Below are 21,812 nucleotides of genomic sequence, written 5' to 3' on the forward strand. Positions count from 1 at the left end.
CCAAACTCAACCAGGGTTGAGAAAACCCAACCCGACTTGAAGTTAACCCAACCCGAGTTTTTCCCGGGTTGAACCTGCCCGAGTTGCACCCCTAGTTCTTCCACAGTTCCACGTCATGAAAAAAATGAAGGCAATTTCACAGCTATTAGTTGCCTATGCGCTCATTAAAAATAGGGGTTTTTGCAAAAGAAGCCTTCCTACTTTGATATATTTGCTAAAAGAGTCCTCTAGTAGTTTGACAATTTGCAAATAGACTCATCACGTTTGAGAGAATTTTGCAAATCAAGTCGCGCCATAAACTTGTGACCAAAATATGGTAGATTTTTTTAGGCGTAAAAAGAACAAAATGTCCACACACACACACACACATAGGTGAAAATAACCTTGTAAAAAGTTCAAAATACCCGTGACGCTCCCATCAAAGCATGATGTGTAAACTAGTGGGCCCCACCATGTGCATCGGGTTGGGTGGATATCGTGGGACCTACCACATCAAAACTTGGAGGTAAAATGGTGGGCCCCACCTAATGTATGGGTTTGATTTGAATTGGTGGGACCCACCCTAATCAAAACATTAAATGGCCGCACCCCATCAAAACATGAAGTGTAAAAAGGTAGGCCCCACCCTATGAGTGGTTATAGTTGAGTTGGTGGGACCCACCCTATCAAAACATATCATTAAGTGTCACGGGTATTTTGGTCATTTAAACAATGATTTGAGTCCAATTATCAATTTTGGACTCACAATCATTCTCAAATTCCAAAACAAAGGTTGGCGAAATTGTTTACAACCATTTTGGGGTTTAATGGGTCATAAATGACCGAATTATTAAGTGGCAGTCCACTTGGACTGGGTTAACAAAGTTATGTGCCATGTTGGCATTTTTTTTTTTTTTTAGTGACGTGGGGGGTCCCCACGCCTTTTGGAAGTAGGACTATTCCCTACGGATGCGCGCAATAGCCCGTAAACCACGCGCATCGGGTAAGCCCGGGTGGGATTCGATCACACGTCTCCAGGGAGCAAACCCGAGACTTATGCCCAAAGAGCCACACCCGTCCTGGCTCTCCATGTTGGCATTTAACATACAAATGAAGGAATGTCCATATATGGGAACCTATAAAGGTGGGCAATTATTGAAGATCTTATCAGAGCATGTTTACCTTTAAAGAGCCAATAGGTCAAGTGCGATAGGATTATCAAGGCACCATTTGGTTGGGCCGATTCAAGGATGTGACAACCATCGTTGCCAATCGTGGGAAGGTCGATGATAACTACCTGGACAATAGAGGACGTGAGAATAAGGGAACACATTATGGGTGGTTACCAAAAAGTTTCAATCCAAGAAGAACATAGGGTGATGCCTAATGAGGAACGATTACCCGAATAAAGCTATACAAGGAGGCGTCTGTCTCCAAGGAAGAAGTCCCAAAACCAAATCCAAATATGTATTAGCATTTTGTCTTTACTTTTCTAACAGTTGTAATTTTACTTTCCATAGCTTTAGCTATACTCGGATTAAGGAAGCAGAATTCACCTTCCCAGTTGAGTCTGTCTCTTTAATTCACTTATCCTTCGCATGTCTACCTCCCCTACATGTCACGTCTTGCACCTAAAAAGTCCTTTCCACCTGTCCAAAGGCAAATGAGCCGAAGGAAGAAGCGGCGTTCCCCACTTCTTCTCAATCGCCTGAAATCCAATCCAATCCCAGGGAATAGAAATGTTTCGGTCTTCGAACCCCTTGAATTGAATTTTCGATTTCTTACCTCAAGAGAGGTGGCACGCCTGTTACACTCGCATTAGACGCTCCGCGAGTGCGCACACAATTGCGCCGACCTACTGCGTCGGAGCGACATTTAGACATAATAGAAATCAGTCATTCAACACCATTTCCCTTTGTATTCAGTTTCAGCAAGTAACGAAAAACAGACATTGCCATTCAAAAAAGAAGAAGAAGAAGAAGAAGAAGAAGAAGAAGGGAAACAGAGATTGCAACTTACTTGCATATTGATTTTTGGGTCAATTACTTAGATGCAGATGGGGGCAGCAGAATCCACATCATGGGAAACGGCTGTACATGAAGATTCCCCCAAGCAAGTAAAGTGGCAAGTGTTGGAATTTCTTATTATATTGGTATAGGGATCAATTATGATGTGTGTTTAAAACTTCTTATAATGATTGCAGATATGATGGGTGTGGGATATTTGTGAAAAGACCTGGATGTGTTATGTACGAAATGGCTAGTTAGCAGTATGCGCGTGCATTCGTCTACGCATTTGGCTGATATCTTCAGCAATCTAGTTACTGCTCATTTGCTGACAGTATTCATTCCAAATTATAGAAATAAAAATTTTCCCCCATTCTTGATCTCAGAATTCCTAGATTAACGATGGTGATTTAAATAAAATTCAGGAGATCAAGAAAATGTTACTGCTCATTTGCTGACAGTATTCATTCCAAATTATCGTGCTTAAGGATAATTAGGAGTGTGATGCATTGGGAGACCTAATCCAGATCCCATTTATATAAATGGGAGCAAGACATTAAAAGAGAGAGGAACATAATTAGGGTTTTTTTCTATATGGTCCCTGATCCATGATTCCCATCAAGACCATTCATCTTGTTGGCCACCGCTAGTCGATCATGGTCGTGAGCCCTGATCGAGATGATGGGAACTCCATTTAGTATAAGACCAGGTTCCATTGTATGATTTGGACTGAACCCGTTCCAGAGAAGTGATATATTCAATCCCTTTTCTTCACTAACACCCCCTTATAGTGTAAAAAAGTAGTCATAAAATACACTAAGGGGTGGCCCGGGGAAGAAAAGGGGGAGAATATATCACTTCCCCAAGTTCATGGCAGACAATCTATAAGTCCTAACTATGAAGGCCAGTGATAGAGGCTAGAGCTCCACATATGGATAATTTGGTCCCTTCCCATTGGTGAAACAGTGGGACCAGAATCTTTTTTTATGTTCGTTTCCACCAATTATAGGAACAACTTCGTTTTATTCGAGATCCTTCTTTCTTTCAAACCACCTTTAATTTTTATACGTTATAATCTGCTTTCTTTGTCGACAGGCTAATGACTTTTGGTATTTTTCTTATGTTATAATCTGCTTTCCTTTCTCCTTCATCTCCATTTCTGGTCGATTTCTCAGGACTTTAATTTCTTTCTAATTGATACAGAAGCCTTTTTAACATGGAAGAAGATGATATAGAGGCGAAACTCCACTTGGGGTTCGGAGAATTTAGAGCTTAGGAGAAGAGATTGGGGAAATAGTAATTCGGAAAAGCTAGCATCAAGGTCTCAAGTAAGTGATCCTGATATCCTTTAGAGTTTCTATGGAGATTTTGTTTTGTGCTTGGTATGGGATATTTGCAAACAATCTTGCCATTTGATCCGAAAACAAACCAAAACAAAATATGAGGTTTGGTTCCTGGAGATCTTAAATAGTTACACAACTAAATTTAAAGGGCAGTGATATTCTCATCCCCTCCAACAGAGAGGTTCGTGGGATCAACAATTAATTTGTTTAAAACTTTGAGCAACGTAGGCCCCACCCATGATTTTCAAAATGAACAGTACCGCCCACACCATATGATTATCCAAACCGTCCATTTGATGGGCCACATCATAAATAGGTTACTTCCGAAAAAATCATTTCCACGAGATGATCCTAGCCCTCCGATCTAAAGAGAAACTGCATATTATGGAAACCTCTATAGATCTGAGGGTTGCGATCATCCTATGGAAATGATTTTGGGGGCACAACCTATCTACCTTGTGGCCCCATCAAATGGACGGCTTGGATCATCCTATGGTATGGGCGATACACTTCATTTTGAAAAATATGAGTGGGGCCTACAATTAGGCCTTAATGTTACTGCACGACCATCCATTTATATTTATTTATTTTATTTTATTGAATATTTGTTTAATCCTTTATATCTTGTTTATGCAATAATCTTTATTGCATCCATTGGTTAACTTCGTATTTGATCATCTTTAAATCTCAAATCTTACATTTTAATTTTTCAATCTGGCACGTCGGGTGGGACCTCTCTCGCACCCACACAAGCTCAAAATCAACTCTTAATTGCCCCAACCACATAGGTGTAACGTCCCGGCCCCACATCATGCAGATAATGTCCGGTTCCGGGTTCCAACCCGCCCCAGCGCAGAAAACGCGTCTACACATGGAGAGAGGAAACCACATATAGCCCAGTTTCTTTCCCTTCCTTTCCAATGTGGGATCTCCCAATCCACCCGCTTAGGGTACATCGTCCTTGCTGGGATGCACCCCTTAGGGCCCAGCTTACCCGTTGGCACACCGTACTAGATGGTGGGTATGGCTTTGATACCAATATGTAATGCCCCAGCCCCACACCGTGCAGATATTGTCTAGTTCGGGGTTGCAACCCATCCCTCGGTTTTGTTTTCCCCGCAGAAAACACGTGTGCACATTGAGAGAGGAAACCACATATACAGCCCAATTTCTTTCCCTCCCTTTCCGATGTGGGATCTCACAATAGGCATCACTCCATTCATAATATCACAACCTAACCCTACTACCATCACTCGTCAACAATGCCTTCACCCTCCTCTCATCCTTTACCATCACAATCCTCGCTTACTTCACAACCTTCCCACACACAAGCTACCCAGCATAATCAATGACCAACTCATAAGATTCCTCTCCTCCACCTACTCCAATCCTCCCTCGTGCGACCATAATGCACACACTTTTTGTTCCTCGATATGGTCTGGTACGACCCAAACTACCATGTTGCCTTCGATATGGTCTGGTACGACCTTAAGTGCCACTTTGCCTCAAACATTAATGCCATACCATCTAAACTTTAATCTTAATCTTCTTTTTCTTTAAAGCTTTCTCACATATATGATTCTTCCTCTCCTTTTATCTTTACATTGCACACTTTTGTCTTATTAACTTTTAGATAATATAGAATACACCACCATGCAAACATTTGCTCTTCTGTACTTCTAATCTCATTACTCATAATTTTCACCTCCCGTGTAATTTGGGGCAATCCGCTTTTAATTTTTTTCCCTTTCCTATAAATATCACATTTTTTTACTTGTTCTCACTATATACTGTTGGAAAAACTTGTTGAGGGTACTGTTGATGATAGAAAACAGAAACTTGTTGCTTCAAGGCGTGATATCACTTTCCTTAAGACAAGATTCGCCCCCACTAGTAGTGTGCAAAGGGGATCCGCGAATTGCCTCCAAGATACAATGAAGCCTAGTAGGGAAGCCCTACTAATGTTTGATGACGCGTAGCACTAGCGGAATCAAACCCGAAATGCCCTTCTGAAATTTCAAGCCTTAGAGAAATATCTAGATTCTATTTCTACAGAAAAACAGTATCTAGAACAGTAAACAAAAGAAAAACAGTATGTAGAAATACTTGTGGATTTTTGTAGGAGTGTAGAAGAGAGTGTAAAGTCTGTCAGAATTGCCAATTCGATTTCTATATGAAATGACCGAATTCTGCACATTTTATAAACCACCTGGTGTCTTTTCAGTGTGAAAAACACCTCTACAGGGCACCTTTCCAGAATGTTTGAAATCTGACCGTTAGATCGCACCCATTGATATTGAACGGTCCTGATCGATCTTAGATGTGACTGTTGGTTGGTTTGAGTAAAACCTCTCTCCAACCCAGTCATCGTTAGATCAACTATCTATGGTGTGGAGCGCACCCCCTTGGCACTTGACCGTTGGGGGAAGGGACACAACCCATTTGATCACACCCTTTGACCGTTGGAGTTATGGGCCCGTTGGGCCAACCGTTAGGCCCGAACCGAAGCCCAACCCAACCGGTCGGCTTGATGGGCCTACGAACCATTTGGCCCACACCCATCCAACCGGTCCACCTTCATCTTGATCCAACGGTGCAGATTAAATCTGGAAAAAGTAAAGGCTCCAATCGCTCCTCGCGACGTTGCGTACGTGCGAAGTGCGCCTAAAAAAGCGCCAATAAAGCGTCACTATGCGCCCTATAGCCCATTGCCCACGCCGCACGCGCGCGCGCGTGCGCGTGTGCGAACGGTGCGTTGCACCGTCCCGCGGGTCCAACCATGGGTTTAACCCAATGTGCAATCAAACAAGTAATAGAAAAGTGTAGTGCTTTATAAGCTCTTCTCTTTCTTTTCTCTCATCCGGTACGAGACTATCTTTTCAACTACACTTCTACATCCTTTTGTAAAAGCAAATCTTTCCAATAAAATATTTTCTTTTTCCCAAACGCTTTTGATAAAATATTTTCCAAAACACTAAAATATGCAAAACATATGATTTTGAAAATCCAAAATCACTAACATATACTTGCATTCTTTCGTCAATTCAACTCCTTTCACTTATACACTTATTAAACTTTTCATCATGTGCTTGATAAGTTTGCCTTTGCATAATCAAAGTTCTTCTACTCCATATATGATAATTGATTTGGAGAGATTCTCAATTTTCACTATGTAAAGAATCCATATAAATACAAAAAGATATGTAACTGACTCCCGTGACACAAGGGAGAAATATACAATGGGAAATGTAACTCTCCCGTAACATAAGGGAGGAATATACATTGAAGGAAATCTAATTAAGGGATACAATCAAGTGATATGAGGAAGAGATATATAAGGAATATATACATTAATGGAAAAGATCTTCAATCAAGCACATGACATATGGGAGAGATATGGAAGATCCACTCAATTTAGTAACAATTCAAATATCTCTAAGAATATATTTTACTTTTGCAATTCATTTTTGTCATTATCATATACTTTTCCGATTCAATTCTCTCGTTATCATTATGGCATTTACAATGCAAGTACAAAAGAAAGAGACAATTCTCATAATTGTTCTCACCTTTAATGCTTGTCAAATCAGCTGAAGATCACAATTCATCGGATACTAGTAGATGTTGTTTCCCCATACCCTTTTCTTTTCATTTTCACTCTATTAACATTGCCTATCAACCATTCCTTTCACTTTATATTATTTTTTAGCCTATTCTTCTTGTGTACCCCATGTTTTTTTTTATTGGCAAAGTTATCATTAATAAGAAGAGAAGAGAATACAATGCCGACCGAGTTAGTCAGCTAAACAGAAAAAATCACTTGAGCAGTGAAAGAAAAGAGACAATCAAAACAAGCCTCTAAGGGGGTAAAAAATAAAATAAAAATCTAGATCCTGCGTCACTGCTCCGTCCCTAGCTAGTTTATCTACATATTTATTAGCGGATCTTGTAACATGGTGAAAATAAACCTTTGATCCTCCAATACGGTCCCTAATCTCATCAATCCAACAGGTGAATCTCCAAGGGAAGAACTTGCTACCCACCACCCGATAGCATTAAGTGAGTCACCCTCTACAATAACCTTAGATACATTCCTAGAAGGCCCAAATCGTCGCCCCCTCTTCATTTCTAAGTAGACCAATCCATGAGAGGCCAGGGATGCTCATGTAGGATCCGTCAAAATTGGATTTAAGAAATCCATGGGGAGGTGGGCTCCATTGGGGCCCACCCATGTTAGAAATATCACCACTGAAGCAAATCTCCCTCCAACTATACCACAAGTCATAAGCCAAGATAAATCTAAACTTAGGAAGAGATCTAGCCCAAGAAATGGTTACCTTTAAATAGTCTAGTATTTCTTTCCTTCCACAACGTCTAGATCGGTGCCAACGTCGACAAATTCCAAAGGATCTTTCCTTTCTTCCTCCAGGGGGAGAGAGACCAAACACTAATAAGGTCTGCCAGCTTGGCATGGAAAACCCAACTCATATCAAACCTTAGAAAGATTTTAAGGGCTTCTTCCCTTGACGGAGAAACTAGGTTCATAATGATAAAAGGAGTGAAACAAGCCTCAAACAATTCTCTTTTCCTTGATTTTTTTTGCCTTTCCCTGGAAGAGGGAATTTCTTTGGACCAACCGAGTACTAAGCTCCTCTACTTACTAATAGAGGTGGCTTGCTTTGGGTTTGGCGCATTTCACGTAATAGGCTTGTATGGTCCGAGAATATGGGTGCCCGATCCTTATGGCCGAACCGGAAAAGTGAGTTTTCCACTTTCAGACCTCACAAAGAGAGAACATGTTTTTTCCTCTGAGTTTATCTCTTATTCGCGGAGCGAAGAAAGCGGGCTTTTCCCCAGCTACTGCTATCCTTGGGAAACATAAAGAGCCACCGAAGGAAAGGGATGCAGTCCAATGTTACCTGGAACGCGGTTCGTTCAGGTATGTGGTACGGGAACGGATACGTGGTACGATGGTAGCCCGGTATGCGGTACGATGAGGGTATGCTATGTTGGTTCACTATTCGAGGTCGCAGTCAGTTTGGAGCGCTAATTCGGACTCACACACACTCTCTCTCTACACACACATATAATTGTATATATTTTTACAAGAATATCATTCCATAGTACATACTACATACATTTAATACACAAAATATAAAATCCTCATTTATGTCGTATATATTTTTCAAAAAGAAAGTTCCTGTTGGAATATATGAATATCCTTCCATAGTCCATACTACATCCATTTAATAAACAAAATAAAAAACCTCATGTATGCCCAACATATTTTTTTTCAAAAAGAAAGCTCTAGTTCCAATCCAACCCAAAATATATAAAATTCGTAGCTCTCTCTCCATCTCTCCCTTACTCTATATACATCTATCTCTTTCTCTCCCGCGAGTCGCCGCGGGTCGTCATTTTTTTGCGATCTGGGTCGCTAGCGAACCACGTTTGGGATCGTGCGACCCCGGATCGCGGGTCGAAGGGTGGATGGCGAATCCGGTAACTATGATGCAGTCTCTCCCTTGACCTTCGGAGCACTCTTGCAACGTAAAAGAAGATGCTCCATTGTCTTACTTGCCTCTTGGGTACCCCATGTTTCCACATGGGGCATCCAAGAGGGGCATCCTTTAGGCGTCCTTTCTTCTAACCCCATCTTATTCAAAACTAAAACCTCCATTTTATTCATGTGTTTACTTCGTTGCCCCTTATTACATATAACAAGTGACAAAGACGGGCAAATGTAAACACCTAATTTTATTTTTTTTAAAAGAGAGTTTATTTAAATAAAAAAAAATCTTACATATATTAAATTATATTAAAGATATCCTTTTCCCCTTTTATACCTAAGTTACATTCAAAATCTTCTTACATTGTTAGAAGACAATCATGTTTTTCTTTCTCCATTTTCATTCAAATGTCTCTCTTTTATTAGCAACAAATCCTTCTTTTCTTTCTCTCTCCCCCATTTTTAGCAGCAAAAATATCTTTATCTCTTCCCATACCCTGTTTGGATACGCGGAATTTTCTGGAAAAGTTTGGAGAAGAAAACTTTTCTAAAATTACATGCTTGTCCATTGTTTGAATACACATGAAAAAAGTAACATGAACCTCCACAGTAGAAGTTTTATTTACGGGGACCTTTAATTTATAACGATATCCCTTTATAAGTTTCCTCTAAATTGTGGGAATAAAAAAATCCCTAGAATTTTTTTCCCTCAAGAAATACTTTTCCTGCAATCCAAACAGGCCTAAATGAAAAAGACACACAAATAATAATAAACAAAGGTATAGGAATCTTTCCCTTTGTTGCATCCATCCATTTCCCATCTTCGACAAAAATGCCAAAAAAGGAAAAACTTCTACTTTTTTCACTTTCTAACCAGTAACCACCACTTTCTCTCTCAATCTTCTACAAAAAGAGAGAAAAGTTTCTTCCCTCAAGACTACTCTCTCTCTCTCTCTCTCTCTCATTCAATTACTACAACACAAAATCTTCTCCTCAAGCTCCCACTTTCTCTATAAAAAAAGACGACAAGAAGTAGTTTCTTTTTCCCTTCCACACTCTCCAGAACAAATTAAAAAAAAAAGTCACTACTCCTCTCTCACCACACTCCCTTTATTATTTTTTGTTTTTTCATTTCTCGCAAAGGCAAAGTTCCATATTTTCTTTACAATTTCGTCATCTTGCACTTACTTTTAGGCCGGGACATCACATCAATTGCTGGCATTTTCGGCATCTTCCCACGATCTCCGCACAGAGCCTTCGTGGCACACCCTCATCTGCTTCTCCTTCGTTTGCGTCTGGTTCGTGATGAACGATCGAATGTCAGAATCACAAGGACCGCAGAAGTTCTTACTTTTCTTTTACATATTCCTTCATATTTATTTATTTTATTTTATTGAATATTCATTTAATCCTTTATATCTTGTTTATGCATTAATCTATATTATATCCATTAGTTAACTTTGTGTTTGATCATCTTTAAATCTCAAATCTTACATCTTAATTTTTTGTTTGTTTCAAATAGGATGTTTTGATTTTCACGCCATGGAAGAGATTCATGGAATCAGGGGTGGGGCTGGGAAATTCCAGAAGAAGCGCTCTATGGAGAAGGACTTACAGTGGAAACCAGTCAGTCAAAATGGAAATGAGTCCACTAAAAAGTGGGTGATTCGATCCTTCTATTCAGATAACAAAAACGCCACCATATCTCATCATGAAAATACAAGATCTAGAAACCCAGATCCTAAAAATATTCCTCCTTTCGGCAATGATTCAAAACCTTCATCAAATCAGCGGATTCTTAAAACTCAAAAGAGGAATTCAAGCAATGGGTGTCAAAAACGAATAGAGGATCAGCAGAATTCTGCATCTGAATTTTCTTCTGTATTAAACCATCCAAAGCCTTCAGAAACTCGACCACCCTTATCCTATGCGGATGCTGTCAGAGGAAATCGAAGTAATGAATGTTATAGGAAGGAAACAGAGGATCAGAGGAATGCGTTTAAGATTCCACCGAGGAATATTTCTGTTTACAAAGGTGAGCCCGCAATTTATTTCGATGAGTCTGCTATCAATGAAAATGCTGAGAAATTCAAATATTGCCTTGTGGGGAGGTTTCCTCGCTCATGGCCAGGATTGATCCAGATCAGAGAATGGTTAGGTAAGGAATGGAAACTCATAGGCAGTTGCTCCGTTACCTTACTAGATCATCGCCATGTTTTCATTAGGTTAGACAATGTATCTGATATGCTTTATATATGGATGAGAGGTAGATGGTTTATTAAAGGCCATCTGATGAAGGTTTTTAAATGGACTCCTGATTTCCATCCAGCGCAAGGACAAGGAGAACCCTCTTTGGCCCCTGTTTGGATTGCACTCCCTTACCTTCGTGTGGTTTTCTTCCAAGAAGATTTGTTGACTGATATAGCATCTCTAGTTGGAAGAGTCCTCACAATTGATCTTCCAACAAGAATTCTATCCCGAACCAATGTTGCACGAGTCTGTGTGGAAGTCGATCTTTTGAAGGAGCTACCTCATCGAATATGGATTGTAGTGGGAGGAAGAGGATTCTGGCAAGATATACACTATGAGAAGCTGCCTTCGTACTGTTCGAATTGTCATCAGCGAGGACATTCTGCAAAGATTTGTAGCTTCAATACAAAAGATGGTGTGACAGCTAATTATCAAGAAAAGACAAAAAAGTCTGAAAATAAAAAAGATGGGCACTCTGAAGAGGATTACAAGGAATTAAAGGCTTTTGTCTCTCCTACGGAGGTAGAAAATAGCCTGTCTAAGCATGCTCAAGCTTCCCAAACAATTTCAGATAATGAAGGAAACACGAAGCATATCATAGAGGCTTCAGATGCGGATGGTGTGACAGCTAATTATGAAGAAATGACAACAAATTCTGAAAATAAAGAAGATGGGCACTCAGAAGGGGAATGCAGGGAATCGGAGGCTTTTGTCTCTTCTACGGAGAGAGAAAATAGCCAGGCTAAGCTTGCTCAAGCTTGTCAAACAATTTCAGATAATGAAGGAAACATGCAGCCTATCATAGAGGCTTCTTCTCAACCACCATCAAATCGAGTCACTCTTGCAGCAGCAATAGAAAAATATTATGAAGATTGTAAGAAAGTTGAATCACACAAGAAGAAGGGTAAGAAAGTAAATGAGATCAGCATAGTATGTTCATTTGTTCTGACCACTGGACCAAGTTTTTCAGATTCACTTGTTTTTCCTCTCTCTCTTTTTCCCCTTTAGCAGGCAAAGTGCAGTTTGGCGGGACCTTTACCAGTTTATCGATAATGAATGAAACATTCATTCAAATAACAAAAGACGATCCAAGGTTTTCAAAAACCTTGAATAAGCAGACTGCGAACGACAGAAATGAAGAAAATACTCAATGCCTTTTGGAAAAAGGAGAAGAGGAAGACTTGGGCGAGAAGGAATTTAAAAGCTGTCCACAGCTGCTTGAGCAGTCACAAGAATCCACACGGGTTTTCACGGAGATGATGAATATCACAAATAAGCGAAACCAGGGAAAGAAAACTCCTAGAAGGTATGCTTACATAGGTATAAGTTACTGAAAGTTTTGTTCGAATGGACAAAGGGTTCTGACCTTGTTCATTCTACGCAGGAAACGGTTGTTCAACAAGTCAATCTTCTTTTGGAAGAAGAAAGCAGAGAATACACAATTTCTTGAGGCAATAGCAGTGGACGATCAAAGCGTGGAGGCATTTCATGAGAATCCAAGATATCTTGGTATTGCCATCTCATTTGCTGAGATAAAACAAGGTACAAATAACTTCGACAGTGCCTTTGTTATTGGATGTGGAGGCTTTGGGACGGTGTATAAAGGAGTTATTGGAGGGACTACAGTTGCTATTAAAAGAGGAAACCCATCTTCACAACAAGGTCTTCAAGAGTTCCAGACGGAAATTGAAATGCTTTGTACGCTAAGGTACAAGAATTTGGTTCCGCTGATTGGCTACTGTGATGAAAGGAATGAGATGATCTTGGTTTATGAGTACATGGCGTGTGGAAATCTAAGGCAGCATCTGTATAACTGCAACAAGCCTCCTCTCTCATGGAAGCAGAGGTTGGAGATTTGCATTGAAGCTGCAAGGGGCCTACACTACCTCCATACGGGTATTAGGTATCCAATCATTCACAGGGATGTGAAGACTACGAACATTCTCCTGGATGAGAACTGGGTTGCTAAACTTTGTGATTTAGGGCTGTCGAAAATGCATGTAGATCGCAGTTATACCCATGTTAGTACAGCCGTCAAAGGGAGTTTTGGATATCTGGATCCTGAGTATTTCAGAAGACAGCAGCTGACAGTGAAATCTGATGTTTATTCGTTTGGTGTTGTTCTTTTCGAGGTCTTGTGTGCACGGCCTGCGGTTGATCCAACACTAGATAGTAAACAGGTTAATCTTGCAGAGTGGGCTGTGTATAGCAAAAATGAAGGAACCATTGAGAATATTATCGATCCTTGTCTCAAAGGAAAGATCAATCCCAGGAGCCTCAGGAAGTTTGTAGACACAGCTGAGAAATGTTTGTCCGACTGCGGCATTGACAGACCTGCAATGGGAGATGTGTTGTGGAATCTTGAATTTGTGCTCCAATTACAGGAGCATTGTGATGATGGGACTGACGTAAATGAATTTACCAACAGCTCCGAGGACATTTAATCATAGCAATTTGAGTGGTCACAGAAAGCGCTTGTTTTGGTGAAAGAACATTGGTAAAACGACCATCAGTCTGAATGGACAGTTGGGATGTTTTCTATTCTCCTGCATTGATGAATCAAAGAACACTGGTAAAACTACGGTAGCCCGGGCCTTCTCTTTGATAGGTTGATGATGGCAACGGAATACGAGCAATAAAGCCAGGTTTGTCTCATTACTTCAGATGATGGATTTACTGTTATTACTCCGCTTAAATATTTTATACCAGGCAGGGTATTAAAATTGATAGCAACTTGTGATATTTAAAACTTAACATCTATTAACCTCGGGTGAATCTGGTGTTAGTTTAGTTAATCTGTTAGTAATTGTACTATCCGGAACAACTTTTTGATTGATTGTTTTAATTCTGCTTGATAAAAATGCTTTCTGAAAAATGTCAGTTATTAAAACTAAATTGGGTTCCACCACAGCACGAAAAAATAAAGGCAATTCCACAGCTAATAGTTGCCTCCATGCTTATTAACGATACTGTTCAAGTATTATTTTAGGAATTTTTCTGCTTTGTAATCTAGAGTGATGAAACATGATTGGTTGTTTGTCAGCAAAGAAAAAATGGCCATTTGGTATGGTCTATAGGATGCCTGAGACTGAGAGCATGGAATATCCTATTTTTTCATACAGTGATACATGAACGATGCCACGATTGTAAACAGTTCTTTTTAAATCTCGACATAAGAACTAATCAGGCAGTTGACGAAGAGAAGAGATAATTATCGATGGTAATAATCTGCAAATGCTCATGTATACTGTAAATTCTACTGTTCTTAGTAGAATGTAGAGGATTTAGTTTGAATAACTTCTTGTATCGGCCTATGACGGGGCTTTGTGGATTCATTTTTTCTTTCAAAAAAAGGCCAAGTGCTCATTCAAAGTTTTGAAATTAACTGCTACTGCTATGTGTATGTAAATGATATATTTCTGTACTAAAATTGCCATTTTTTCATTAAAAAAAAGGGAAATGTTATCAGCACTGCTGTATTTTGATGAGGGCACTCCTCACTTTATTAAAAGTATGGTATGGCCCGCACTATAGGATGATCCAAACCGTCAATTCGATATGGGGATAGCTATTCCTCGATGGCGCTAGCCTAGAGTAGTCAATGATAGGTTTTCAAAGTGACTGCTTGGCAATAACAAGGAGGGCAGAGAGAAGAAGGGAAGTGCTGGAAAAAAAGCAGGGGATCCTCTATCGTGACACGTGTGCATACCCCAAAAATATTGTGGCGCGAGACATACAAAAAGCAACCAAATCGATGGGGCATACTATTCTGTCTTTATTTTCGTGAAGGGATTCCGTTTTAGAAGTGTTTTCCTATTATATTGTTCAAAACTCAATAACTCAACTAGACTTGAAAGTGGGTCGGCTTGAGTCAACTCGAACGAGCAATTGCTCACTTAATAAAAACACCAGGATATTTTCCTATTAGAAGAATGATAGAATGAAGGGCGCCCTTGCAAAAATCAGCTCCAAGGGCGCCCCTATTGGTGGATTTTTGCAAAGTCAGCACGTTTTCCACTTTTTAGGCGCATTCCACTTTTTCGGTGCTTCACTTTACAAAAATCCACCGATAGGGGCCCTTAGAGCTATTCTTGCAAGGGCGCCTTCATTCTATCATTCCTCTTCATCTATTAATGTATAGAAATTTAACATGTCGTAGTGCTTAGGTCAATTTCTATGAAGTGGCACTTGTCCCTTTTTTTATTTGACGAAGTCTCAAAAGAGATTATCTAATATTAAAAAAGTGGAACTCATAAAACCAGAGTTTTATAAGTAATGGGAAAACAGACATTGGTTCCTCTACAAAGGTTTACGAGATTAAAATCAATAATTCTTTGCTGAAAATGACTTTAACTTTTCGTAATATTAAAAAATAGCATCTCAATGGTGAAGGCCATGGCATGAGTGTTTTAAGTATACAAAACAAGAGTTCTTATATGGTCTCTGCATGGACATGTATGCATTTTCAAGGTCCGCTCCATAGGATGTTCCAAACGTTCATTTGAGAGAGAGAGAGAGAGAGAGAGAGAGAGTTTATGTAGTTTCGCGGGAATTACTTACAGCCTTGTAGACTTCGCTTTGTAACAGACTTCTCTTATTTCAAAGAAACTAAACTCTCAAGCATGGTTTTAAATTTCGACCGAAATCCAAAATTTCGGATTTCGGTGGGAAATTTCTATAATTTCAGTCCGAAATTTCGAGAAAACAGAATTTAAAAAAAAAAAAAAAATGTTCCAAAATTTCGGAATTTCTTAATACCAAATTTCGGACCAAAATTTCGGATTTCAGTGGGGTCCGAAATAGGTACCGAAACTGAAATTTAAAACCTTGCTCTCAAGAACAGAGACTAATGAGAAATAAGGACAAAACAACACTTTCGACATAGGAACAACGATAGAATTGAGAAAGAACACGCCTAAGTTTGTTCATCTTCACTACGCCCAGGAAAAGAGTATGAAACCAGCAGAGTATTAATGGAAAGATGAAAGGATTGGTGGGTGTTTTCCTGTGGGAGATGTTACAATCGATCAACCAATCTCTAGTAAAATGGATATTGTATTATGGGAGTTTTAAGGGGTGACGTGAGCTTCAAAATCCATGAAGAAACCCACGTGGAGGAAGAAGCAGAGAGCAATGGAGACCAATTACTGATGAGAATGAAAAGGAACCAGTAAGCAGTGGATCCTTCGAACTTTTTTTTCCACCAACCAAACTGCTGATAACAATCACCCACAACTTCTTGCATTTGATCATCAAGAAGCAAGCTCACATGATCCTTCTGTTGCTGATTATCCTAATTCAAGAGATAGTCCTCTTGAAGCCAATGATAGGAAGGCTTAGGATAACAGGGAGATTCTCAAAGAGCTCCAAAGGAATCCAAGCAATGAATGTCAATTGAGTTTTGTATCAAAGCATTTCTCCTCTAGCGATGTTTATTCTGTGGCCAATGATCAAAAGAATCAAAGCAACATATATGGGGAAAAGGTGGGGGACCGGAAGAATACAACTGGGTTTCATCCGAAGGTTTCAGTTTGCAGAGGTGAGCCTGCAATTTACTTTGACGAATCTATTATCACTTCAAATGCTGAGAAATTCAAGTATTGTCTTATTGGGAAGTTCCCATATTCATGGCCAAGCTTAGCCCATATTAGAGAGTGGGTTGGTAGGAAATGGAAACTCAAAGGCAACTGCTCCGTTACGTTATTAGATCGTCACCATGTCTTCATTCGATTAGATAACATATCAGATATGCTCCGAATTTGGGTCAGGAATAGATGGTGGATTGAAGGCCATCTGATGAAGGTTTTTAAATGGACTCCTGAATTCCAATGGGCGCAAGGAGAACCCTCTTCGGCTGCTGTTTGGATTGCGCTCCCTTTTCTCCCTCTGGTTTTCTTCCAAGAAGATGCCTTGTTTTCTATAGCATCTTTAGTTAGGAACGCCCTTGCTATTGATGGTTCGACGAGAATTCTATCTCAAACCAATGTTGCACGAGTCTGCGTGGAAGTCAATCTTCTCAAAAAAGCTCCCTCGTCGAGTATGGATCGGAATTGGAGGAAGATGCTTTTGGCAAAATATATACTATGAGAAGTTACCTTCATACTGTTTGAACTGCAGCAAGCAAGGGCATTCAACCATGGTCTGCAAGTTCAATACATGCGATGCCATAACAGGCAATTCTCATAATAATGCAACAAGCTCTATACTGATTAACTCAAATGCTGAAATAAACAGGCCCAATAAAAAGGAAAATTCTGAATTGCTCGAGGCAAATAGAGGATGCAAAGATGCTTCCCAAACCTCAGTCAAGGAAGAGCCTTGCTACAATCATCTTAATGCAAAAGTTCAAGATACAAATGGCAAACATATTTGGAAGACTTAAATAGAGATCCACTACTCCGAGGAATGCAGATCAGAACTTGATTCCCCAGTCGAAACTGCACATTCTACCAACGTAAGAGGTCAACAATCAGTTTGTGAAGTGATCTTGGCCAATTCAGTAGACTTAAAGTTTTCTAGCAAGTTGGCAAAAGATTGCCCCTACCAAGAGAAATGTGGGATATCTAAGGCTATGTTCCAGAATTCTGTCGGGGGAGAATGTAGTCAGGCAAAGTGCGTTGAAAGAAATCCTACAATTCAATATCAAGATGGGAATAATGAAGCAATCATTATGGCTTCTTCTCAGCTACCATCAAATCGGGTTAGTTTCGTCGAAGCAATATCCAGAAGTACAGAAAATAGTGAAAGGCTGAATTCAGGGATGAATAAAGGTAAGTAACTAAAAGCAGCATTGAAAGCTTATGTGCTCACTATTGAAAATAATAGTCTCTTAGCTTTTCTTTCTTTTCTCTTTCTTTGGTAGCTAAGCAGGGTTCTGGTGCAACCTTTTCATGTTTATCGATAATGAATGAAACATTTCTTCTAACAATGGAGGAGACTCTACCATTTACAAGGATCTCAGGCATGCAAACCATGGATGGTGGAAGTGAAGTAGATTTAGTTTTGAAAGAAGATGAAGAAAAAGATGACGAAGAAGATGATGATGATGACGACGACGACTTGGAAGAAAATGAATTTGAAAGCCGTCAGATGGATCAGCAGAAGAAGCAATGGCAGAAGCAGATGATGAACACAATTAATAAGAGAAACCATCCAAACAGGTATGCTATGGCTTTGAAACTGAATTCTGCTTGCCATAAAAAAGACTGCTAGAATCCACGATAAGAAAGCAAATCTAGAAGAAAACTAGTATCTTGTTTTGATAATTATACTCTTCACTTTATCAAACACTTACTCGATTAGCTTTTGGTAGCTTTTTAGTAATTTTTTTTTGAATGGCAAAAGGATTCTATTAAAAAGAAACCAAGACTACAACCATGACCGGATGGTCAAAACAAAACAAAAATAAAGAACAAATACAAGAAAAATAGCCGTTAGGTCTTAAGGTGGAAGGAAACTGGAGGTTTTTGGTAGCTTTTGGGAATTATAACAACCTATAATAGCTACCTAGAAAAGGGTAAGATGAAGAGAGGATCACAATTATTAAAACAAGGATTGCTGATATCATTTCCTAGATTAGAGATACTTATTATTACTAACCTGTTTATCTTGGAAAGGAAAATATTGTAACAGAACTTAGTCTCCAACCTAAATCCTAGAAAGTTAATTATTTTATTTAAAAATCAGAGAATAAATATTTTTTTAATATTAAATAATATTTACAACTTATAAAAAATAGAATAAACAAGAAAATTTTTTAAATAACAAAAATCATACTGTTGTAGTCTTTTATCTTGACTAATATTTGTATTTTTATTATAAAAATAAAAAATTATTAAACTTTAAGAAAAACCAAAACAAAATGAAGGCATGTGCAAAATGACATGTTATACATAAAATTTATGTTATATTTTCTCCCTGTTTTTATTTTAATTTTTTATAAAATGTTAAAAGAATTTAAAAAAAGAAAAATATCTTTCCTTTCCATTTAGTGTATTGATGGCAGACTAGATTAGAACGTTTCATACATATTATATTTATATGAACTGGAAGCAAAATGTGGTGTATGTATTATGTGTGTATATGTGTGTATGTGAATTACATATGAAATGTGGTATAGATTGAATTATCACACATACCACTAGGTAGTGTTTTTTTTTGCTTTTATGAAGGTTTTCGAGTGTGTATTTGTGCCTATTTTAGCATTTTCAGAAGTTTCATCTTAATGGTCCATCATTTTCATATATTTCTATATGTGTTCTGTGATTTTACAGGATTTCCACCTTATTTTCCAATTGAAAATGAGATGTTTCCATTTTTCTGCAGAAGGGTACTCTCATTAATCATCTTCTGGAAGAAGAAAAGAAAGACTCAAGACGTTGAGGCCTTTATAGAGAATTATGAGTCCCTTGCTCTCAAAAGATACAGATATTCAGAACTCCAAAAAATGACCAACTCCTTCGAAGATAAAATGGGGGAAGGAAGCTTTGGTCGTGTGTTCAAGAGTAAGCTTCCCGATGGCCGGCTGGTCGCTGTTCAGGTCATGAGCGAACGCAAGGGTAATGGAGTTGCATTCCTTAATGAAGTCACCAGCATCAGCAGGACTGACCATGTTAATATTGTTAGTCTGTTGGGCTTATGTTTTGAAGGGTCCAAAAGTGCTCTCATCTACGAGTTCATGCCCAATGGGTCTCTTGAAAATTTCATCAAACCAAGAACATTGCAACCTTTGGGGTGGGAAAAGCTATACCAAATCGTGCTTGGTGTTGCTCGAGGGCTCGATTACTTACACCGTGGATGTAGTGCACACATTATACATTTTGACATTAAGCCTCACAATATTCTTCTAGACCAAGAACTTTTTCCAAAGATCTCTGACTTTGGACAAGCCAAGAGATGCCCAACAATGGAAAATATCAACCCAATTTGTATTAGAGGGACGGCTGGTTATATCGAGCCAGAATTTATCTGTCAGAACTATGGAGGAGTTTCATATAAGTCGGATGTTTATAGCTACGGAATGATGGTGTTAGAAATGGTTGGAGGAAGAAAGAACTGTGATGAAGGGGTAGATAATGCTGGTGACATATATTTTCCGCATTGGATTTATGATCGCAACAATCAACAAGGTGACATTGGAACTGGAGAATTTCCGATGGAGGCTGAGGACGAGCCGCAAGAAAGATGATCTTAGTGGGTCTATGGTGTATACAGCTGGATGCGGCAAAGCGACCTTCGATGTGTGATGTGGTGAAAATGTTGGAAGGAAGCATTGAAGATTTACAAGTGCCTCCTAGGCCAGTTCCATCTACTTGAAGACCATAAGAAAGTTCGTATTCAACAGATGCAAATGTTCTATGCAATATTCATTAGTAATCAGTGATTCCCTTAGATAGAGAATTAATGATTTGGCATATATCTGTGCTTTGTAAAATGGTACATGTAGTCCATTGTTAGCGGCCATTGCTAAAATTCCTTTGGCCACAGATGTGAATCGCTATTTCTATGACGCTCATATTTTAAGCGAGTCCCACTCTATATGTGGCCAAAAGTATTGGGCTCAAATTTACGTTTAAGGCCCCGTTTGTTTTGGTTTTTGAGAATCGATTGAAGTTCCGAAGATGGGAACAGAAGTTTATATATCTTCTCAAGCAACTTAAGAATGGTGATGTCTTGAACATTGCTTGTATGTACTACTTTGAGACACCAACTTACTATTGCATTTTTGTTGCTGGGATGTGAAAGTAAATGATGAATTGAAGGCTCAAGTTCAAAAGTGGGTCAAACATGATGATGCTGACCATCATACTATACTGGAGCTTTATCTATTTTTTGCTAGGTAAGTATTAAATTTAAAATAAAAACAAATAGGATACCAAACAATGGGCAAGGAGAGGGGGAAAAACAGAGACACCTACCCTCAAAAAAGATTAAGAGGGAAAAATTAGACGCTTCAATGAAAGAAGCAATTAGGTACATAATTACTTTAAATGAAATTGACTGAAGTTGGATACATCTCGTCGAATAATTAGATGATTTCCGGCGGTGGAAGGAAAAGCAACTGAAGGAGATATCCTTGCCCCTAAATGAGATACCTTTAACGCCGGAAAAAAATGTTCAACCCTCCCACCGCTTGACTTGGATGTTCTTGTAGTATTGTGCCATTTCTCTTGTACTCTTTGGGGCCGTTTGGATACGCGGATTTTAGAATCTTGGATTTCCTCAAAATTGTAGATAGGAGACGAGAGAAGAAAGAGACCAGCCGTCGTTTTCTGATTTCCAGCCCTTCTTCCTGACAGCAAGAGGGCAGGAGATCGTCCCATGTTTCCAGGTTTTAGAAATCTCAGGATGGGGGAGAGATTTCTAAAACCTAGATTTCTTCAAAATCCAAGAAACGCTGTCAGGACAGCAAACAACAGCTTGATCATGAACCCTCTCTTACACTGTTTTCAAACTAAAACCTGGATTCTAAAATTCGCGTATCCAAATGGCCCCAAAGTGTTTATTACTTTCTCAGTCGTGACCCCGTCTTTTTAATAAAAGTCCATCATTTAAAAAGAAAAAAACCTCTTCTCGATCGTGACCCCGTCTTTTAAATAAAAGTCCATCATTTAACAAGAAAAAACCTCTCCCACCATGATGCTGACAAGGCCAAGCCTTGCACAAAATCCTCCAAAGAAATTAGTTGAATAGTCACAAAATTGGCATCCACAACATGCACTCTTG

The 21,812-nt window shown here is 39.1% G+C and overlaps 1 protein-coding gene across 5 annotated transcripts; it reads left to right on the forward strand.

Annotated features, from left to right (window-relative positions):
- Positions 1–3,132: 3,132 nt before the first annotated feature.
- LOC143853535 (uncharacterized) lies at positions 3,133–20,637 on the forward strand. Of its 5 annotated transcripts, none has more exons than XM_077363342.1 (5): positions 3,133–3,313; positions 10,032–11,991; positions 12,096–12,393; positions 12,472–13,158; positions 20,045–20,637. In XM_077363342.1, the coding sequence occupies exons 2-5, from the start codon at positions 10,380–10,382 to the stop codon at positions 20,082–20,084; spliced, it is 2,637 nt and encodes an 878-aa protein (XP_077219457.1). In that variant the 5' UTR covers positions 3,133–3,313; positions 10,032–10,379; the 3' UTR covers positions 20,085–20,637. The 5 variants fall into 5 exon arrangements, with proteins under 5 accessions (XP_077219457.1, XP_077219456.1, XP_077219453.1 ...); XM_077363341.1 differs by lacking the exon at positions 20,045–20,637 and having other exon boundaries at positions 3,134–3,313; positions 10,032–10,872; positions 11,167–11,991; positions 12,472–13,877; XM_077363338.1 differs by lacking the exon at positions 20,045–20,637 and having other exon boundaries at positions 3,135–3,313; positions 10,032–10,180; positions 10,360–11,991; positions 12,472–13,877.
- Positions 20,638–21,812: the final 1,175 nt, after the last annotated feature.

The sequence above is a fragment of the Tasmannia lanceolata genome, unplaced genomic scaffold, assembly GCF_043159265.1.
Source record: "Tasmannia lanceolata isolate RefF3 unplaced genomic scaffold, GAP_Taslan_0.1 ptg000019l, whole genome shotgun sequence".
NCBI classification, from domain to species: Eukaryota; Viridiplantae; Streptophyta; class Magnoliopsida; order Canellales; family Winteraceae; genus Tasmannia; species Tasmannia lanceolata.

Coding starts and splice junctions, on each gene's coding strand:
- LOC143853535 (XM_077363338.1), top strand. CDS start 10,380: ATGGAAGAGATTCATGGAATCAGGGGTGGGGCTGGGAAATTCCAGAAG. Junction 11,992..12,095: donor TGAATCACACAAGAAGAAGG/GTAAGAAAGTAA, acceptor TTTCCCCTTTAG/CAGGCAAAGTGCAGTTTGGC. Junction 12,394..12,471: donor GGAAAGAAAACTCCTAGAAG/GTATGCTTACAT, acceptor CATTCTACGCAG/GAAACGGTTGTTCAACAAGT.